The 20,034-nt window shown below is 38.7% G+C and overlaps 1 protein-coding gene across 10 annotated transcripts in view; it reads left to right on the top strand.

Annotated features, from left to right (window-relative positions):
* Nucleotides 1–20,034, top strand: part of Nachralpha6 (nicotinic acetylcholine receptor alpha6) — a 223,693-nt gene that overhangs the window by 109,061 nt on the left and 94,598 nt on the right. For all 10 annotated transcript variants that reach the window (XM_070305201.1, XM_070305202.1, XM_070305205.1 and 7 more), the window contains one exon: nt 13,699–13,879. In XM_070305201.1, the coding sequence (XP_070161302.1) occupies nt 13,699–13,879 (181 nt within the window). The remainder of the gene's footprint in view (nt 1–13,698; nt 13,880–20,034) is intronic.

Here is a 20,034-nt window from a genome sequence, read left to right on the forward strand (position 1 = left end):
AATCGCGTGATCGAATTGCTTTATCGTATCCGTTTTCGTTCCCCGCAACGCGAACGATGCATAAGTCATATGTTTCCTGATCGCCTGACGCAGAGCGATCAGACGGAACGGAATGCGATCTATTGCGTATAGTCGAGAGAAGTTTCGATAATCGACAAAAAACACGTGTTGTCGAATTTTTCATCTTTTATAACGCGTTCGTACAGCATACACACATGTATACGCACGAATTGAATATTGAGTAAATAATTCTATCGCGATTAAAAATAAAATATTATACGAATAAACTCCGACAGTTTAATTATAAAAGCGGTGGATGAAATAACAACGTTTTGATTTGGAAATTGAGAACAAGAGATTCTCCCTCCATCTTTCGTAGAGGTTTCGATTATTTTCGATCGCTTCGTCGTTCGCCCCTGGGCGTAAATTAGATAATCGTCACCAACTGTCGGCGAACGATCGAGCTGAATGACAATCAAATGCGATCAGGATCATGATCCATTTCCGAAATTAAATTTTGAGACGATTAGAAATTTCGGCACAGCTTGTAGCAAAACATTTGTCTACATGCAAAATTTTAGATTAAGAGTTGTGTAATTAAGAATCCTGTTTGATCTGGTGTAATAATTTCGTTTCATCTCTATATTATAATAATTAAATACAGAGATAGAACATATTTATAATATTTTAAGAAATTGTTATAAAATCGTTTCTCCAAATAATAGATCGAAAAATGGAAGATATTTAATGGCAAAATGACTCCTTTGAAAATATTCAATAAAATTGCACGAATCACGAAATAAATAAATAAATAAATAAATGAATAATAGTAAAGAGAGAGGATAAAGCTATTGTAAAATTGCGTATAAATAATTTTAACACATTTCCAGCTGAGTGTCAGAGATACTGCTGAACCATAAAGAACGAAAACAATTATAAAGATTCGAGTACAAAATTTAATTACGATTCGTTTCAATTAAAAGACTAATTTGTAGCAATGAAATAAACAGTCAAGCGATCTATTTAATCTTGAGGAAATTGGGAGTAAAGTAAAGTGTGTCGTGGAGAAACGGTAGAGAGAGAGAAAGATAATATATGGGCCGAAAGTGCGACGGGGGAGGGAGTGAAAGACAATAAGTAGAAAAGAAAGAAGCGGTCAGCCGAACATACCGAATCCACCTCCAACCACAACTAACAACTGGCCAAGTTGTTAGCCAGACCGGGGCCGCGGCGAGAGAGATTTCTCGCCGGCGAGCTGGTAAAGTGTGCGGGATCGCTTCAATTAATTAAAGTCTCGTCTCGGCGAAACTTTGCCTTTGTGGGTATCACGGAAGCGTACAATGACTCAGGACTACTGGGATAGCTAACGGACGACTTTCGTGACCGCGCAAACCGGACGGAATTAATTTTTCAAAAATAAATATAAGACCTTTTTCGGAACGATTTAAACGTGTCTTGGATAAGAGAGTCGATTAAACGGCTCGGACTTTAAATTTCTGATACGCGGCGGTTTTAGATGGCTGTTAGACGCATAAGTGATGTTTCGTTAACGGGAAGTGACACTAGAAACTGATGGGAACATCGATGACTCGACGAGTCAAACTTGGATTTCGACGGGTCCCTCCAGCGATCATTTTCAATTTGCTGTTTGTCCCGCCACGAGTACTAGCAGCAATTCGTAATGGACACTTATTGTTTCGACGGTCCATTATAACGCGATTTGTATGTCCCAATACGGTCGAATTTATTCGTAATTATGCGTATCACGTTTTGCTAACGAGTTATTTTCGCGAGGATGTATTTTAATATGCGCTGTGAAATCTCTTCGAAATATAAAGACAGGGCGCACTCAAAGCAATTAACAAGAGAGAAGATAATACAATCTAAATTTTTGAGAAACATTAAATAATATCTAGTTGTGCGATGTATGTTTAAAATTTTGTTACCTACTCTCTGCCGCGCATAGAATAACTAACTGAAACTAACGAAACTGCCCATGCGAAGTGTTAGCCGCGGCGGGGGTTTTCATCATGATAGGCCGCAAATATTTTCTCAGCCTCATTCGAAGCGCCCAAGATACATAAATCCTCGCCCGAAATTACACCGTCGATTTTCCGATAAATATGTCATGGACCGTTAAATCATTTAACTTACGTGCTCCCATTATCGACTGGAAAAATTTATGGGGACATCGGCGGAGGAACGGCTTATCGAGGCAGCTGCGCGAGATCTACCTGACGTCTCGTATAGTCCCGATACATCCCCTGCTACCATATTACCTACGAAAACAATCCTACCGCCAAATCGTCGACGGAACAACCACCAAACCGATGATTTACGTGCTCGCCGAATCGACTTTATATGAAACTCGCGTTTGCTCCCGCGTCTATCGAATCGAAGCTACCGTTGCATTATCTATTATTGAGCGTGAGAATAACATTTCGTTTTCACTATTTTTAATTTTTATTTAATTAACCTAGTTTCTAAACAAGCAGTTTTTTTATATGAAAACTGCACAAGTCATCTGAAAATATTGTATGCTTGTTTTTATATAATTGAATATTATATAGAGTCTTGTAGAGAAAAAGAGCTAACTATTTATTTGACAGGATAATTTTATTTTAAATTTTATCAACTGTATAGATATTTCCCCCGTATACGAGTCAATATTACTTTAACCTTCGATGCTTTCAAAGTTTTAACATTTCATCCTCGCTATTTTATCGAGATGAGAGACGAAGGCTCTTCGCCATCGCGACTATGAACAGGGAGCAGGTTATCTCATAGCTATGCACCCCACGCGTACTCGTATAAAGAACGAGTCCTATGGGCATTAGAATTTTGAAGACGTCGGTCCCAATCCTGTTAGAGAACTTGGAGTGTAAATAAGATAACGACATGAAGGGTCCAGCGTTTGTGCGATATGGTTCCATTTTGCAACGGGCTCCGGGGAACGGTTACGCGCCGATTTCTCCAAAGGGAAAAGGCGTTTTCTTCGCAAAATCGTAAAGCGAATCTCGAGTATCCCACCAGAAGATACTTTTGGGCGTTACAGTCGAATTTAAGCCGTCGTTAACCCGCGGGGTTAAGAGAGAGTCTCGGTACCTGTGTGCTCGCGCTCGTAAAATCCGTTTCGCTCGAACACCTTCCCGGCCTCGTAACTATATGTTCACCTCGCAACCGAGCAGCACATCAACGAGGTACTACTGAAAAGTATATGAAGCCAACCTGCGGTAACGGTTCACTCGTGGCCGAAACCTTCTATATACCTCTTTAGGGAATTGAAATAATCCTATACGCTTTGTACCATCGTAACACATACAAGTTTTGATTTTAGACGATTTATACTATGTTTTTATTTCTTATTTTACATTTATTGAAAAGATTTATTCTTTATTACATTGTTATACTCCAAAATATATTACGTATAATTTCTAGGTAAAAATTGAATCTATAATCCGAGCGCGAGGATTATTATGCCTCGTTGAAATTCGATTAAGATTAAACGTGGATTGTGCTTTTAAGAAAGTCTATTTGCGCGACGTCAAGTTTCTTAATACGATATGTGATTCAAGTATGAATTTAGAATAGTGAGAGCATTTGGCAGGTGTCAGAAAAATCTCCAAATTTTCGCGAGATTGCGAAATAAGAAAATCTAAACAACACTGATGTATCCGATCGCATTAAAACATATTTCCATGTGAATTTGATAATGGGATAAAATGCATGGAGGCAAGTCATGATGTGGCTGTCCATTTCGCTGTCGGCATAGCCACATATGCGAATATTATACGGGCCACAGCGTGAACCGCCGGAGAATTCGATCGAATCGGCGAAATATATTCTCGATCTCGATATTCTGATCCATCTACAGATAATCCAATCGCACATCGGACACTCTCTTCCGTTTACATAAATGTATATAGATTTATAACAATCCCCCGCGCGTTCGATCGAAACGAGGACACGCTCGATCCGCTGCAATTTTTGATCGAGAGATGAAGAGAGACACTATTCTAATCTACATACTTGATCCGGTTATTTAATCGAACGCGCTCTCGAATGAATGCGGTCGCGATTCTATCGGCCGTCATCCTGGGAATACCAGGGTACATAGAACATGATCCGTGTCCGCGTTCGTTCTGTCCAGCATATACTATTTCTCCGATCTACATACAAATATACGGTCTCGTAATCATTATTTACTCACGTCGGATTGAGAATGTGATTTTCGTCTGCCGAATCGATTGTGCCGGAAATGTATCTGCCATTTTTATGTATCTTTATTTATCTCTTTCTCTTTCTCTTTTCTTAGGCCAAAATCGATACTGGAAATTGAAAACACGCTGTTACACGAAATGAAAAGAATATAATCAACGAATATAAACAACGAAAATAACACCAGATCAAACACGAGGAATGCTTTGGGAACGATATTTGGGAGAAAAAGAGAGGAGTCAAATATAAATTTTGAAAACAAATACTCTACTAGAAAGGATACTTCTCATAATATTGACAAAATTTGAATACAGCGGAAATGTGTCATATAAATTGAATTTATTCTGCATAGGAGGCTCTCAATGTACAGTTATTTAATCTCTAGACATATACATCGGTCTGGTATCCTACAATTGAATTCCAAACAGGAATGAACTGAATCCTCACATTTTTACAACACGAATTTGTACGATCGTATTACAGTATTCGCAATGATCGCATTCCATGCCGATTTCATTCGATTCGTTTCTCCCATCGACATAACTGCTGGGTGTACCGGCGTTAATACCTGTGAAAGTCGTCAGAATTTTATAAAGCGCGCGATCTTTTTGGAGTTTCCCTCCGTCGCGTCCGAGAGTGAATACGACGGTCGGCGAGCGGCGGTTGGAATTATGTGAATAATTAATTGAAACGCGACGTCAGGCCACCCCGTTACTGCGGGCCACCGCATGACCGGGCCCGGTACCTGCTCGCTTCTATTCGCGCACATGCTTGCATCGATTATTAACCAGGACGTATCCTGAGAATAAGGACTCGGGTCACGTACCGGACGAGAAAATTTTTCTTATATCGCCATTTCGATTATGGCCCGCGTTTTTCTTTCTACGAGGTATATTGTAGCTGCACGTCCAAAAGTATCGCGCGCAAGCTGTCTACGAGGAAATATCTCGCTTCCCTCTTCGCGGAGACAATCGGAGAAATCGGAAACATTAATCTAAAGCTTTGATATCGCGTGAACATTGAGGGCACGAATGGCGACGTACTTGACAAAGTATCTCTGTCAACTGGTGAATACGTTTCATATGATCGGTATATCTTGACGAGATGACTTTCTCTGACGGGCGTGTCGGCTAAAACTATCGCAACAGCTTCCCTATGTGTAAACGTATAAATTTTTCATATTGAATATACGATTCACGTTTAGTCTTAGCTTTCCAATTGACATGCAGTTATTTTTTATTGTTAAGGCGTTTTCGGCTCTCGTCTGGAATAATCGCTCGAGAATCAAAAATCAGTATCATTTGTAATATTCATGGCCGACAGTGGTTTATCGCAAGCCATCCATTTGCGCAAACGAGAGTTAGGGCAACATTGCGCGTCGTTTCCCGGTGATTTGGCGCAGTTAACTTTCCGACAGTTCGCTCTCTCTCTCTCTCTCGACGTTTATGACATACGGAGTTTGAGAGCATCTCTTCGGCACTATTTGCTTAAAGGAGCGCAATGACCGAGTGGACGCATGCATAGAGTTCTCCAAAATTTCCATCTACGTTGGATATAATCTGAGTCGATTTGATTAAATTGCAGTTTTTTTTTTTTTTTTTTTTTTTTTTTTTTTTTTTTTTTTTTTTTTTTTATTTGTTAGACCCTTCTAGTTTTAATATCCGCGATATCAAACATTTTAGTAATCGAATTTCAAATAAAATTTAACTGAAACAAATTGAAAAATTGGATTTTGATCTTTCATCAATCCCATCTATAAATCAAAAATTATTTATGTTTTTATTTAAAAAAAAAAATTGATTTTAAGCTTAACTCATGCTACCGATATAAACGTCTCTCGCGCGTGCATCTGTTGGTTGACACGCCCGTGTATAGTTAAGAGCGAACACAAGCAATTGAAGATTATAATCATCGATTGATACTAAATTGAAAATCGTGAAACACCAGGATACGACTTTTACGTGCTATTTTATTCGCCGATATACGTGACTCGGGACTGGTAAGGTAAATTTATCGTGGCGAAAAAAACGGAAGGGAGCGGGTTTCGTGGCAAGGTCGGTGAAACCCCAACCGTCCTGGATTTTAAAAGGAAAAACGAAAGAAACGCTAGACTGTCGATAAAAAAAAAAAAAAAAAAACCGGGTAAACTTGTTCGCGAAAAAAAGAAGGAGTAACGTGAATTGAATCCTCGGCGAGAATTAGAATGACGACGAAGACGATTAAATCGATCAGTCGATCACGCGTAAACCATGAAAACGACGCGAGGAGACGTCGACCGATCAATTTCGGGCCTCGAGGGCGCAACCCGTATTCCACGTTTGACATTTCAATCTCCATGCGACGAAGGTGCTTGGGTGGATACGCGGCTCGTTAGTCATTGCATGTGTCGGTTTATGATAACGATCTAACGAGATTAAACGGGCAGCGCTTTACGATCTCTCCATGAAGCAAGGCGGTGCTATATCGCTGTTGTCGATTGCGCTTGGTGCCTTCAATAATGTGTTATTTTTTCTTTCTTTCTTTTATTGTTGAATTTTCTTATTGGCACGCAGAAAACTCGCACAGAATATAACAGACTCTATCACGCAAAACACTTTAGTGATATGCGTATATATATATATATATATACTCTACTGTAGCTGGAGATAATTTACAGGTGGATTACTAGAAAATGCTGTGTTGTGCTGAGAAATTGATTACACATCTCGCTCGTCCGTCCTTCTAGTCAATCTGATACGGAAGAAACTCTAAACTTGTTGCATTCGTAACTTTGTAGTTGGAATGACAATTTTCTTCTCTCTGAAAATAGTGTCTTTACAAAAATATTATGTATATGTCCGCTTCTTACAAAAATATCTTACTCTCTCACAATATTTTACAAGAATAAATTTCGCTCCTTCCCAAAAAAATAAAAAAAATAGAAAAGCAAGATAGCAAATCTACGATGAATTTATGGGAAGTTCAAGAATCGCGCGAGAACATCGAGAAATATCTTAATTACCGCGCATATAAAATTTTGCATTTAAGGAATACGAGATTTCCAGATTATCATGTCGATGAAGCGCGAGTACCGGCGTTGGACCAAACAAATAATCTTTCATATCGTGTGCCACTTTAAACTTTTGTCGCGAGCTCTGCGACACGTTTGCGCGTGTACGGACATTTATGCAACCACGATGAAGTTCTATAATCGAAAATCGCGATGGCAAGACGTGAAAACGTCGACGCGACAGAACGACGTCCATGTTCCATTCGCAACGCGTATGATCGATGTTTCGAAATTTCGCAACGCGTGCGCATAGTGTTACATGTCGTAACTAGCGTTACATATATCGGGGCACGTCGTTGCGGCCACCGCCAGCGAACGGCGAGATTTCTCCCGTCTCATCGAGATTTATAATATTTTTATATTCCTGCTGACCCGATCGCGTAATATTTTCACCTTTACGCGGTATTTACGCGGCGTACGCATCATCGGGCTACGCGACGATACAGACGCATCGAAATCTATAATTAACGTTGCGCAATTTCCCTTTTTTTTTTTTTTTTTTTAAGGCTTAGGAAAGAGGAGTATATTTGAATTAAAGGGATTAATCTTTATCTATGTACGTGAATCGTGAAATCTGTATTTATTTCTTAAAATATTTATTCATCCTCTTATACAACTAAAAACTTTTGCTTTTGTAACTTTGTAATATTTTATATATACATCAGATATTTATGAAATATAAAAATTCTGTTATTCTATTGAATTATATACAAAAATTTTTAGAATCCGATATAGAGAATCAGGTGAGATGGCCGGGATGGTGACTGGGGTAGATAAAGAATTAATTAACCTGCAACAAAATTGTTTGTACGTATACCATATATGTTTCAGTCTTTTTTGTACGGTATTTAAACTATGTAATCTTGCTTTCGTTATTTCGTCTAGAAACGATTTCAGGAATACGTAGTCATTGCGCATCTCGATACCGTCTTTCTTGTTCTTAAAAACGAATGCTATTAGGAATAGTTATTAAAATTTATTCATCGATTTTAAAGCGCATCTCACAAGATGATCAAGATAATCAGCTATATGCTGAAATAGCTCTCGTGCGAAAAGTTTTTCATCGCCTCTAATAATAATCCTCCCACTTTTTTCCGACAACGTGAACAATCTCGTTCGCCGCGGATTAGCGCGTACGTTAAATCGGCCTTAAGTACCTCTACTAGATATTGTTTAAAAGATACATACACTGCATATAATGGAGAGAGGACGAGATAGTCGTTACTCGCGGAACAAAAGGAGGCTGGCCTCTTACCGTCTGGAGTGCACGACTTACTTGTTGCTTTGGGGAGCGCGCTCCTCTCATGAATATCGCGATCTATGAGGGCGATGTGTAGCGAGAAGTGCACGCGCGAACTCACGAATGGACGAAAGGGAGAGAAACGGGACAAAACATACAGGGGCGAGACGCCGGGTCAGCGATCCTCCGCGAACCGAATTTATCCGAAAACTCGACAATAGGCATCGCAGTGGGATCCGCCTTTGTTCGACGTGGAACAATCAACGAAAACGCCCCTCAGAATTCGTGAACGCGACGGCGCGTGGACTTTGATGCACGTCCCGGCATAACCGGAGACTGCAGCTCGCAAAGCGAGAGAGCCCGAGCTCGATAAACATTGTCCTTTAATCCCATTTGGTTATGTGCTTCATCATCAAGATCCACACAGTCGAATATCCTTTCGCTGTTTCCGTCAAATTACTATTTTTCAAAATTACTATTTTATTTACCATCTTAATTATCGCGTTAGAAACTTACAGATGATAACGTAATCGTAATGGTTTCCAGTGTTAAAGAGTATAGTATGTAATTTTATATACTATACTATATATATATACGCGTGTCCTCCTCAAAAAAAATTATCCTTTTATTTATAAGGTTATAATAAAATTGAAATTGGTGTTATTTTTTTACTCTTGATAATTGATTTTAGTAAAACTGCTCTTTCTGAGTAATTCCCAGCAAGAAATAAGTAAGAGACAGTATTAGTTTAGAAGATATGACAAATTGAGATTTCACAATTTTAATGCTTTTCCTCAAGTATTATAAAGTAATATTAGGAAAAGTGAAGGTTGTGTACGTTGTATTTGTTGTAGAGCAGACGAAAAAGTGTTTGTTTACATTTACGGAATAGATACATGATTATAAATATTTTGTCAATAACGCGTTTCACCTATTTCTCACAGTTCGTTAACAGCTTTCAACATACGACCACATGAATTTCTGAGTCAAACTTCAAAAATATTATTTTTCTCTACTACCCCAAATCTATTTCTGATTTAAAATTAAAATTCACTATTAATATATTCCTACCTTTAACAAGATTTAGAAATTCGTATAGTCGTATGTTGAAAGCTTTTAACGAAGCTATTAACGAACGAGAAATAGGTAAAACACATTATTGACAAAATATCCATGAGTGTATTATCTATCCTGTAAATGTAAACAAACATTATCTGCTCTGCACAAATACAGCGTAAACAAACTTCAATTTTCTTTATTTTATAATAATAGAAAAAGCATTAAAACTGTGAAACTTTAATTTGTTATTTCTTCTAAACTAATGCCGGCCCCCACAAATTTCTTGCGAGGAATTGCTCAAGAACCTTCCCTACAACATATGTAAGTGGCAATAAAATCGGTGTTACTTTTTATGCAGTTTTACCTTAATTTTAATTTCTTCAATATTTGCTTTCCCCTTCCTCTTCGAATTACATAAACGAGATAATTTTGCAATCAATTTGTAAATGTATTCATTTATTAATTGAATGATTCCTTTCATGAAAATTGCAGTTTTAGCAAAATCTAAAAAATCCGAATTTGAATATCTACAAGATTTGTACTCAGGAAATAAAATTAAATTTCTATTAAGATAAAGTTTAGTTAAAGTTTTAAAAAATAAAATTTATTATATTATTTGCTTTTTCTCGAACTTTAATATGTCGAAACTATAAATTTAAATTCTTATTAAGAACGTTTTTTTTTTTTTTTTTTTGTTCTGTAATATTTGCGCTTCAAGCAATATTTGACGGTTCCTGGATATCCTGCGTAATTCGCGTTCGCTATTGTTGATTTGAAAGCTCAATTCGCACACAAACATTTTTCCCATTCGGAGATCGAATTTTTCGAACAAACATTCGCCGTTTGCCGTTCAACAGAGGTGCTTGCTTAGGGAGTCGGATAAAGTGTATATAAATCCCTCTCACAAGTTACGCCCGTGAGACTAAAACACCGAGCTGACCCGAGCTGAGTTTTGTTTCTCTTCCTCGTGCGGCTCTTCTTGTTTTTTTGTCGGATTTTTCGATGGCGCTAAGCTCGAGATAAATTGTGGAAATGTATGCAACGCATCCTGATTATTATGCACCAGCACTGCAACTGTATCGCGCTTCATCGATCAAATGAAATCCAGTATCGTTTTGTGTAAATTACGCTGCAGTGAAATGGACGAGGTTTAAAATCTCGATATTATTTTTTCATTATCTGTGAATTTACTTGCTTTTTCGTTAATTAAAAGCATTATTGTATATGTAAATTTGAACAAATCAGTTAATTTGCGATTATCTATTAAATATGATGATATTATTACATACAACCTTGCGATATTAGATATAGAATGTCGTGATATTTTTAAAATTTGTGTTAAATATTCTTTCGTCCTGTTTCATAATCTTGTTGCCGACGATATGTGCCAACAATGCCAAAATGATTTCGTGTAACGACAGTTTGCGGCGCGCGCATAAATTTCTTACATTCTTAACTGCCCTATGAATCATTCTGGACAAGTACTTAGCGTCGAGCAATCGTTAGGCATTCAGGTACTTTGTTTCTCTTCGAGCGGAAACTTTTCCGGTCGCTGTAGTGATAGGATTGAAAGATATTAACGAAAACTTGCAAGTTTGTGGAAAAGTTTATAATGGCGCGGTATCGAGTGCAATACAGTGTCAGGCTAAATTCAGGGTAACTTCCATTACATGGGATTACATTAAGTTACATCAAAAGTGTCATGCAACTTGCTTGATACAATGTATTACTTATCAGTGGATAAAGTGGAAACGAGAGATGATATATATTACTTGCCGTGTTACTGCTTCATTAAAGTACTATTCGGAAAATAGCGCACGTGTCTCACTCATCGGCAAAAGTTTATGGGAATCTACGAAGATGATATTTTTATTTTTATTATCAAAGAAAATCATATATGTAAAATTGCGTCGCGTTGACAATTTGATTCAAGATCGCGTTATCGTAATTCAATACATGTATATAAATTAGCATTCCTGTCAACGATGAATCGCAATCTCTCAATCTCGCGATAATCCCGTCGATCGAATAGCGCTGTTAATTTATATATACTAATGTATCCCTTGGGATCGTTAATTAACCCTTTACGATTCGGTCATTAAATTCCATGCGTGGTTATCGTAGAGTCGCCAATATAACGTCGAGATGCACGTGTGCGGTTTCTCACGATTTCGTATTATAAATTGTGCGATATTTTCTCGCTCCATAGCTAATTAACACGATTTCCCACAATAAAACGAAACATCGACATAACGGCCTCAAAACGCACATTATATGCCCGAACATATCGTGCGCATAGATTTCCTCATACGCAGCCAGAAACAAATGACAATGGCAACGGGTAAACGAAGTTATCCATAAAAGAGGAAAACACACGATCAACAAAATCCAATGCCTGGTACTCCGCCAATACGGTTTCGTTCCGTCGAGATTAATTAATCGGACATACTTTTTGGGGTGAAGCCCCGTTTCTCGTTAGTCTTCATTAGCCACACAACAACGACGACAATGCCGCTATCCCCCCGACATGCCGACGAAATAAACGCGCATTAGTGGGAGCGTTCGACCGATTTTTTCCGATGGATCGGTTTTACAGAGCCTATTTTTTCTCCGGCGTCCCGTTTCCTCGCACGCGAATTCGATTAAACGGACGCGCGTTAATCGACATTGAAAGAGAAACGTCGCTCTCGGGTGATCACGATCTAGGCCAAATGACAGAACACACGAAAGCGACGAAACCATTTTGATATCTCGTTCGCGAAACAAACGGACGAGCGTGGCAAGATCACGTACGACAGGAGACATATGGTGTGACGATTAATATCGACAAACCCCGTGCTGAGAATTCAATTCTCCGCACGAATTAATTAACTCCATTTTCCCCGAGACCTCGGCGAAACGCCCCATTTTTCCTCTCCATCATCTCCCGCCTTGCATTATCCTCCCCGCGTTCTCCGCTCCACGATAACGTGCGAAAGTAGCGAGAGGCACGAGAACCTTAATGATATGACGGTATCGATTTTCGATTGGCGAGGGAGAACGACATCCTCAAAACCTTCGACGATGACGCCGATGCCACCATCCATTGACTCTCTCTCGTCAACAGCGTTCTCCGTAACGAGAACATTAATATCGATACCACCTACACTTGATTTTCGCGAGCATATTTGTAATATTAATTTTATCGGGCTGTCTCACACATCGTCTAATATTCGACATTCGCCAATTATTCAGTTTCCGTGATAGTATAAAAGATATTTTTACTAGAAATGGAAGTCTCATGGAAGAATAGGAATATCCTTTCTCGTGATCTAGCGGTAGATATCCCTCTTACTACCGTATGGCGTTCGAAAACTTTTAATAAGCTGCTTTGGTAGATAAATATGTCATTAAAATTCGCGCGCGGATTTCCAGAGTCGACTACGAATATATCTGCCTTTATCCTTTAACGCCGTTTAAGTGGCCGCTTGAAATTATTCTTGAGGGATTAACACGAGCCGAGGGTAGGCAATGCTCGCGGTACCCTTCCTCTTCCCTCTTTACCATTTCCGTTCTTCATCGTTCCCCTTCCCCCAATTCCGGGTTGTGCTTAAAGAGATTCTCGTAAAAGCGGTCCTAAGCGGTTTGTATTTTCACGAATAACATTCGTGAATACCCCGCTTTATCACCATTCTTCACTCATTCGTGATTCTCGTTTTGTTGCTCGGAAGATGCGGTCGAACATTATGATTTTGATAAATGGTGACAGCGTACCAAGTTAAAGTGCACCGAAAGATACAAAAACACGATGCGTATCCGTAAAATGAGACCGGATCGATGATCCGGGTCCAATTTTTTTTTCGCGAAAGAACGTTTCCCTTCTACGGATATAGTGCGCAAGTAGATGTAATTAGAATGGAGAACTCTTCCCCTGTGCCTCAAGTATCCCCATCCGTCTCCTCGACATAAACACGACATTCGCGTTCTTCGCCTCTCAATATCCTTCGTGCGAGGTCTTGCCGGCGGCATTTAACAAGAACCGACGACGCCCCGTTCCGTCACGCGATGATTAAAGAGGCGCGCGATTAAACCGGCCGCGAAACGGTCGACGACTGACGAGGATAATTAATGGAGGTATGATATGAAACGTTAGTGCGGATGAGGGTTTCGACGGGACGTTCCAAACAAACGTGGTGGTCACGCATAACGGCAGTTGCCTGTACGTCCCTCCGGGCATCTTCAAGAGCACATGCAAGATAGACATCACTTGGTTCCCCTTTGACGACCAACACTGTGACATGAAGTTCGGATCCTGGACCTACGACGGCAACCAGGTACACTACTATCTCCACTTACACACCGACACACTCTCAGTACACACCGAGAGCACCAAAGATTATATTATCCGTTCCTTCGATTCTTCCGAATGAGCTATACGCGCTTTTACTCGGAAGCGGAGGGTAAATGAGGGCTAGGGACCGCGAAATGTGGCTGTACCAAATGCGACCGATGTGGTTACCAAGCGGTGCGACAAAAGGGATGATCGCATTTTTCTATGATTTTTGACGGAAAATTTCTTATCGGTATTTGATGAATAATGATGCTAATATGTGAAGTAAAAATCAACAAAAATTCTCCGTTATTTATCGGATCAGATTTTCTAAATGGCAGCAGTTCGTACAAATCAATTTACGTTTGATGTCACTTTATTAGAACTAAATTTGATCATTTTTATAATTGTGACAATTGTTTAAATAATGCAAATTCCATCTAAACTTCCAGTGTAAAAAATAACGAATAAATAAATTTGATACTATTTATTATAAAATTGTTAATGCTACATTTTTTATTCGAGATTATTAAATTCACACTCGCTACTCTAATTAAAGTTTGCATTATAATTTTTATAGATATTCATGCATTTTCCGCGGTGCATATTTTAAAATTAATAAGTAATTATGAAAACACATAATTAATTTGTCACCGAAGTCGCAGCGATAAAAACGTGTCCCAATCGTAGCTCACGTTGCTTAATTACCGTCCAATTATCAATTACCGGGGGGCGTCTCGTTCTCGCTTAACGAGTTCGCGATCAAATTTTCAGCAGAGAAAACTGTCGAGTATATTATCCCATCTGCGCTTCCTCTCGCCCCTTGGCAAGCGAGCGGAGGATCGCGGAATCCTCTGGCGCTTTATCGGCATTGCAAATGGCGCAAACCACTTTCGGTGTCCGTTCGCCATCAGCATCCTCGCTACCATGAGAAACTCTCACCCGCCTCTCACTTCTCCTTTCCTGACCCCTGGTCCCAAATTGAGACCAGATAAATCTCATCCCGCGCCCGTGACGGGCACACCACACGCGGCTTCTTATGTCCGACACAAGACTCACAAGTGCAACACACAATAGCGATGCTCCATAGATAGCCGTTCTCACGCTTCGTAGCTTCAGCTCGGATCTATATACATAACATAGGCACATATATATATATGATATATAGTATTACATGTTACACCACGTTACGACACACGTATCACACGCACCGACGTATGTGTGAGCTAGATCCGCGACAAGAAAGAAATGAAGTAAGATAGGAAGGTGTATCAGGGATGTCCAGCACTCCGGAAAAAAACATGAAATTTACATTTTGCCCTATTTACATGAAAATTTTCGAAACATTTTAAAACGCAAATTATTTCCGCAATAGTCGAGACAGGAAAAACATCGCTTTGCGAGCGATCGATTTTGCCGATTTCTATTTCGTTCCTATCGATTTCCCACAACGGAGATTAATTTCGAATGTTTTTCTTGCGACGCGAATTAACTCGAGAACTTAAGTGCATTTACTATTTCGTAAATTCCGTAAACACAATATCCCGGGAGTCGATTAACATGCAGAAATAATACGTATCTTGCTCTGTTCGATTATTTCCAAATTGCGGGTAACTTGAGGTGATCGCCATTAGTGGAGCGATCTCGACGCAGTATTACCGTAACGCTATTTCCATGCATCGAACCAACGGTGGTGATTGTTTCTATAATATCAGAAAGGTCACTTCGCTCGATCGTAGTTACTTTGTCACCCAAGTTTCTCGATAATCCAAATCTCGCAAAACGCGCTTATTATTTCTCACTGTGACTGAATTCAAAATTCTCTGGAAAAATAATATAAAATTAAAGCATAATATGTATCGATAAATCGTATTTTAATAAAAAGACGCAAGGATAATCGTTTTAATCATGTATGACGTAGTTAAAAAATTAATTCATTTTGTACGTCATTCAATTTTTAAGATGTGAATTTACTTTTAAATATTAATTCTATAACGCAGAGCCAAACTGAAACTTTGTCAAACTAACTCGAGTCGATTATATCTGAATTGCGGATAATCCGTGGCGGTCACCGTTAATGGAACGATCTCGACGCTCTCGTAGATTGTGTCGTGGATATTTCAACGTGCGTTATCAAGGATAATTACATTCGCAGCGCTAAATAAATTGCCGTTGTCTTTCCCCCAAAGTGCGCAATTTACGATACGTACTTTTCCAGTCGAGATACTTTTGCGTTACACGCTAATTTTTCTTTTTCCTTTTGCTTTTTATAACATTCTCCGCATAATAACCGCGACATTTGCATTTGGTTGTTTCCGCTCCGAAGAAATTTACGCCTCAACAAGAAGAGGGTATTCATCACCGCCTCTTTGTCATAACTTAATCTTTCGTAAGTTTCTCTATTAATTATCAAATTATTAATTTTATACAATTTTGATATTAATTCTCCAAAATCTTCGTTTAATTCCATGGCTGCGTAAGTTTCCTAATATCCCCTTAATTTCAAATTTGAAGCTGGCAGTCCGCCAAATGAGGATGATTCAAAGTTTCAGAGATTTGTACAAAGAAACATAATTTTTGCATGTTAAACTATTAAATTTATATTGTTAAATGCCGATAAAGTTTGACGGAATGTAACTTGATTTTGGTACAACCTTCGATTTTACGTCCCTTAGTGCGGGTGATAAATTTTGTCGTCGACACAGCAACTATTCCCCGTCGTCGTAATACGTAGAAACCGAGATGTGCATGTTTGTATATATACGCCAGATATTAAGGCGTATATGCGAGGCATCGCATCTAACTCACGACGTCGAGTTTGTCGTGCTCGTTCCCACGGCGCGTAGTTTGCAGGTATAAACGCCAAATGTTAAATTCATTTTACTTACGACCCGGTTTCGACACTTCGCCACGTCCGTGACAGTTTCCAGCCCTTTGAGACTCTCGCGCAAAGAATTAGTCCGCTATCAAGTGCGAAGCTTGTCAGTTTGTGTCTTGTCATTCGAAGTCATTCGCTGACGCATGAAATTAATGACAATGAGAATCAATATAATTCAGTATTTTATTCTGCAATTCTGTTTGACTTTGAAGAAGATTTATTAATTCGTTTATAATGTATCGAATATCGAGAGAATAATCTTAATTTTTATAAAAAAGAGTTTTACCTAACACCTGTCTCAATAATAATCTATAAAATCAAATCATTTTTTATTTAGAAAATGTTTTATATTTTCCGGAAATATTAATTCAAATGTGACATATGATGATTGACGACATTTTTATTTTAATATCTATTTGACCGTACGAAAGTGAGAAAATTACATGCATACACATACCATATTAATGGTAATATTCTTCCATATGAAGGTACTGCCTTAGCGGGAAAAATTTTATATCCTGCGACACATGTGAAGACCACCATTTTTATACACGCGCAAATTTAATATAGACCGTCCGACGTCTTTATTGCGATGTTTTTTACGATCCTGAGCGAGGAGGGACCGATCTTTATGATAACAATTTATCGCGACTCGCGCGAGAACTGACATCGCTGAGCCATAAAGCAAACTAAAAATGACAAATCGTGATTTTCCGTTTGATGCTGATGCATTGTGAAACGCTGTGCCGAATCGTAAAGCTCAGCGAATATTCGTTAACGGTCGAATAACGAACTTATCGCGGCCATAGAATGAGAACAACAAGTGTCGGATGCAAAATTTCACAAACGTATCGCCGCGGATATCCATTAGCGCAATTATTACCGCTGTTATCGTTGAAAAAGGATGTTTTTCATCGATAATGAAATCGCACGCGACTAAATCGATACTAAATCGATCATACATACATACATACATACACACGCATGAACATACATTTCTCCATTCATTTGAAAACTTTTTTATTTGTATTATCGAATATAAATATATCCTCACAAAATATAAATTCTAAGTTATCGAAATCAATAAGTAATATTTTGTGTGTGTTTGCGTGTCACATTTCGCGATTTGTCCCGATTCGTCCAAATTACTGACTCTGACAATATCATAAAATCATTAAGCGCACATGTTGCGACTTTGTCGTACACTTTGATGATAAATAAGGTACACGCTTAAGCATTCTCATAAATTGCGCGTCAAACTATTTCCTCGCTCCTCACTGTCGATAAATTTATAAACACTCCGTCATTCTTCTTTGTCCTCGTCGCTTTAATACGCAGCTAACGTCGATAAGACTAAAAAACTAGTATTGTGTATGCTTTTCAGGCGGGACTATCTCTCTCGGGCAATAAATAATCCTTGCACTTCTCTCTCTCCGCAACGCGGTCTTATCGATTTCCACTTTGAAAGAAATAGATTCTGTCATTATTTGTCTCAGCGCACATATGAAGTTCCTCGTGTCATTTCGTGCAACACTCATTTGTCCATCTTAATTACGCGAGAATGCTAAAATTTATTAATATTTCAGATATTTCAGAGCATTGTATATTTTTTAGATATTCATAATTAATAGCTTTGCTATGAAATTGAAATGAATTAAATATTGCGTCGCGAGCTGTTTTAATGATTTACATAATAACGAGTCGCTTTTGATTTGTCAATCTTATGATTTTTGCACTTTCTTTAATAAATATCTTTAGGCACGTAGAGAGACTTTAATCGCTGATTTTTATCTGACAATAACATTTTCTGCAGGTTCTTTAAAACGCGATCGAACTTAACACGATTTGCACAGTCAGAGTAATGAATATATATTATTTCTTCGATAAATTTCGCGTTTAAATAATAAATAATTCCTCCATTTCTATGTACCGTAGCTCTTTTTCTCCAGCGTCGCGTCAGCTCGCGTATAATAAGCGATGGCGAATTCGGTTCGTTGAACTTCGTCGATCGACCATAAGGCAAGCTCGATAATAATGGAATCTTAATGAGGGATCAATGTCTCTCGAATTATACCGGTTGAACGGGAGTATTATTAGCGATTCTCATAAAACGTTTACGGGACGGGAACGATTTTCCGACCGACAGTGGCCTTTAATAACGAGGACGTCGTCGTTCGCGCGCGAGATAACGACGCGCAGATACCCGTTGCCGGAATCGATCATTCGACTAAAGTATTATTATACATTCTTTAAATCTTTGAAACTATTGTATTTCGGCTAAAGACGTAATTTCCGGGAAACAATGCCGCCACTCTTTACGTCCAAAGCTTTTTATCCGCCATTAAGATCACTCGCAGAGCTCCGGCAAGGGCTTTTTTTTTTTTAAATTACGTTCGCGATTAAGTTCAGTCCGTTTTCTCATGCTCATTTTACCATTACAGCGGTTTTATTACGCTTCGTAATAGTATTGCCGTGATCATACTCACATGTACACGTTGCGTATCGTTTATTTATTTGGGTGTGTTATTTAAGTTAATCAGATTGTATCTTCCTATCTCGACACAACGACAAAAACTATCTCCAATTGGACTCGCAAAAATGGATCAAATATAAACGAGCAGTCGCGTTGTGGAAAAAAATTTAGTTGCGCCGATAAACAAATTTATTTATTTAATTCGTAGTAAAATGCAGTTGATGGAAGACTTTGGATCACGGAGGCGTTAATATTTTACGAGGCAGGCATAAACGTTTACAGTTTCTGGCGGAAATTCGTGCGCGAACGTTTTATTCGGAATAATGAAATTTTGATTTCTCGCGTGACATCCGTCTGTGTTTTGCAAGTAGGTCGTGCAGTGTTAAATCGATTCTTCATCGATGCACTAATTTGATCCATTTTCTTTCGAACAATTTATCTTAATTAGCCGCTAAATTAAGTTAATCGGGTTCCCTTCGGAGTGCTGGAACGATTTGTTAATGAATGCAAGCGAAACAATCGAGATTCGTAATCACGTCACGAACGCAATCTGAGCACACGAATTGGCTATAGCTATGTTGGATCTTATATATGGTGTCGGCATATATAACCTTCCTACGTAGAGGAGGGCGCTATGATGTGCTGATGTCGCGCTTGCCGGTGTTACTTTGCTTTTTACGGGCTTTTTCTTCGAGTATCGAGTGAGAGCTTTTTCGCAATATACATATATTATGATGAGTGCGGAAATGAAAAAGGAAAGAAAGGGAAGAGAACGGAGAAAAAAAGAAAGAAAAACGTGTGGAAATGG

This window comes from Polyergus mexicanus, unplaced genomic scaffold, assembly GCF_030449975.1.
Source record: "Polyergus mexicanus isolate NDT 795.1 unplaced genomic scaffold, iyPolMexi1.0 SCAF_12, whole genome shotgun sequence".
NCBI classification, from domain to species: domain Eukaryota; kingdom Metazoa; phylum Arthropoda; class Insecta; order Hymenoptera; family Formicidae; genus Polyergus; species Polyergus mexicanus.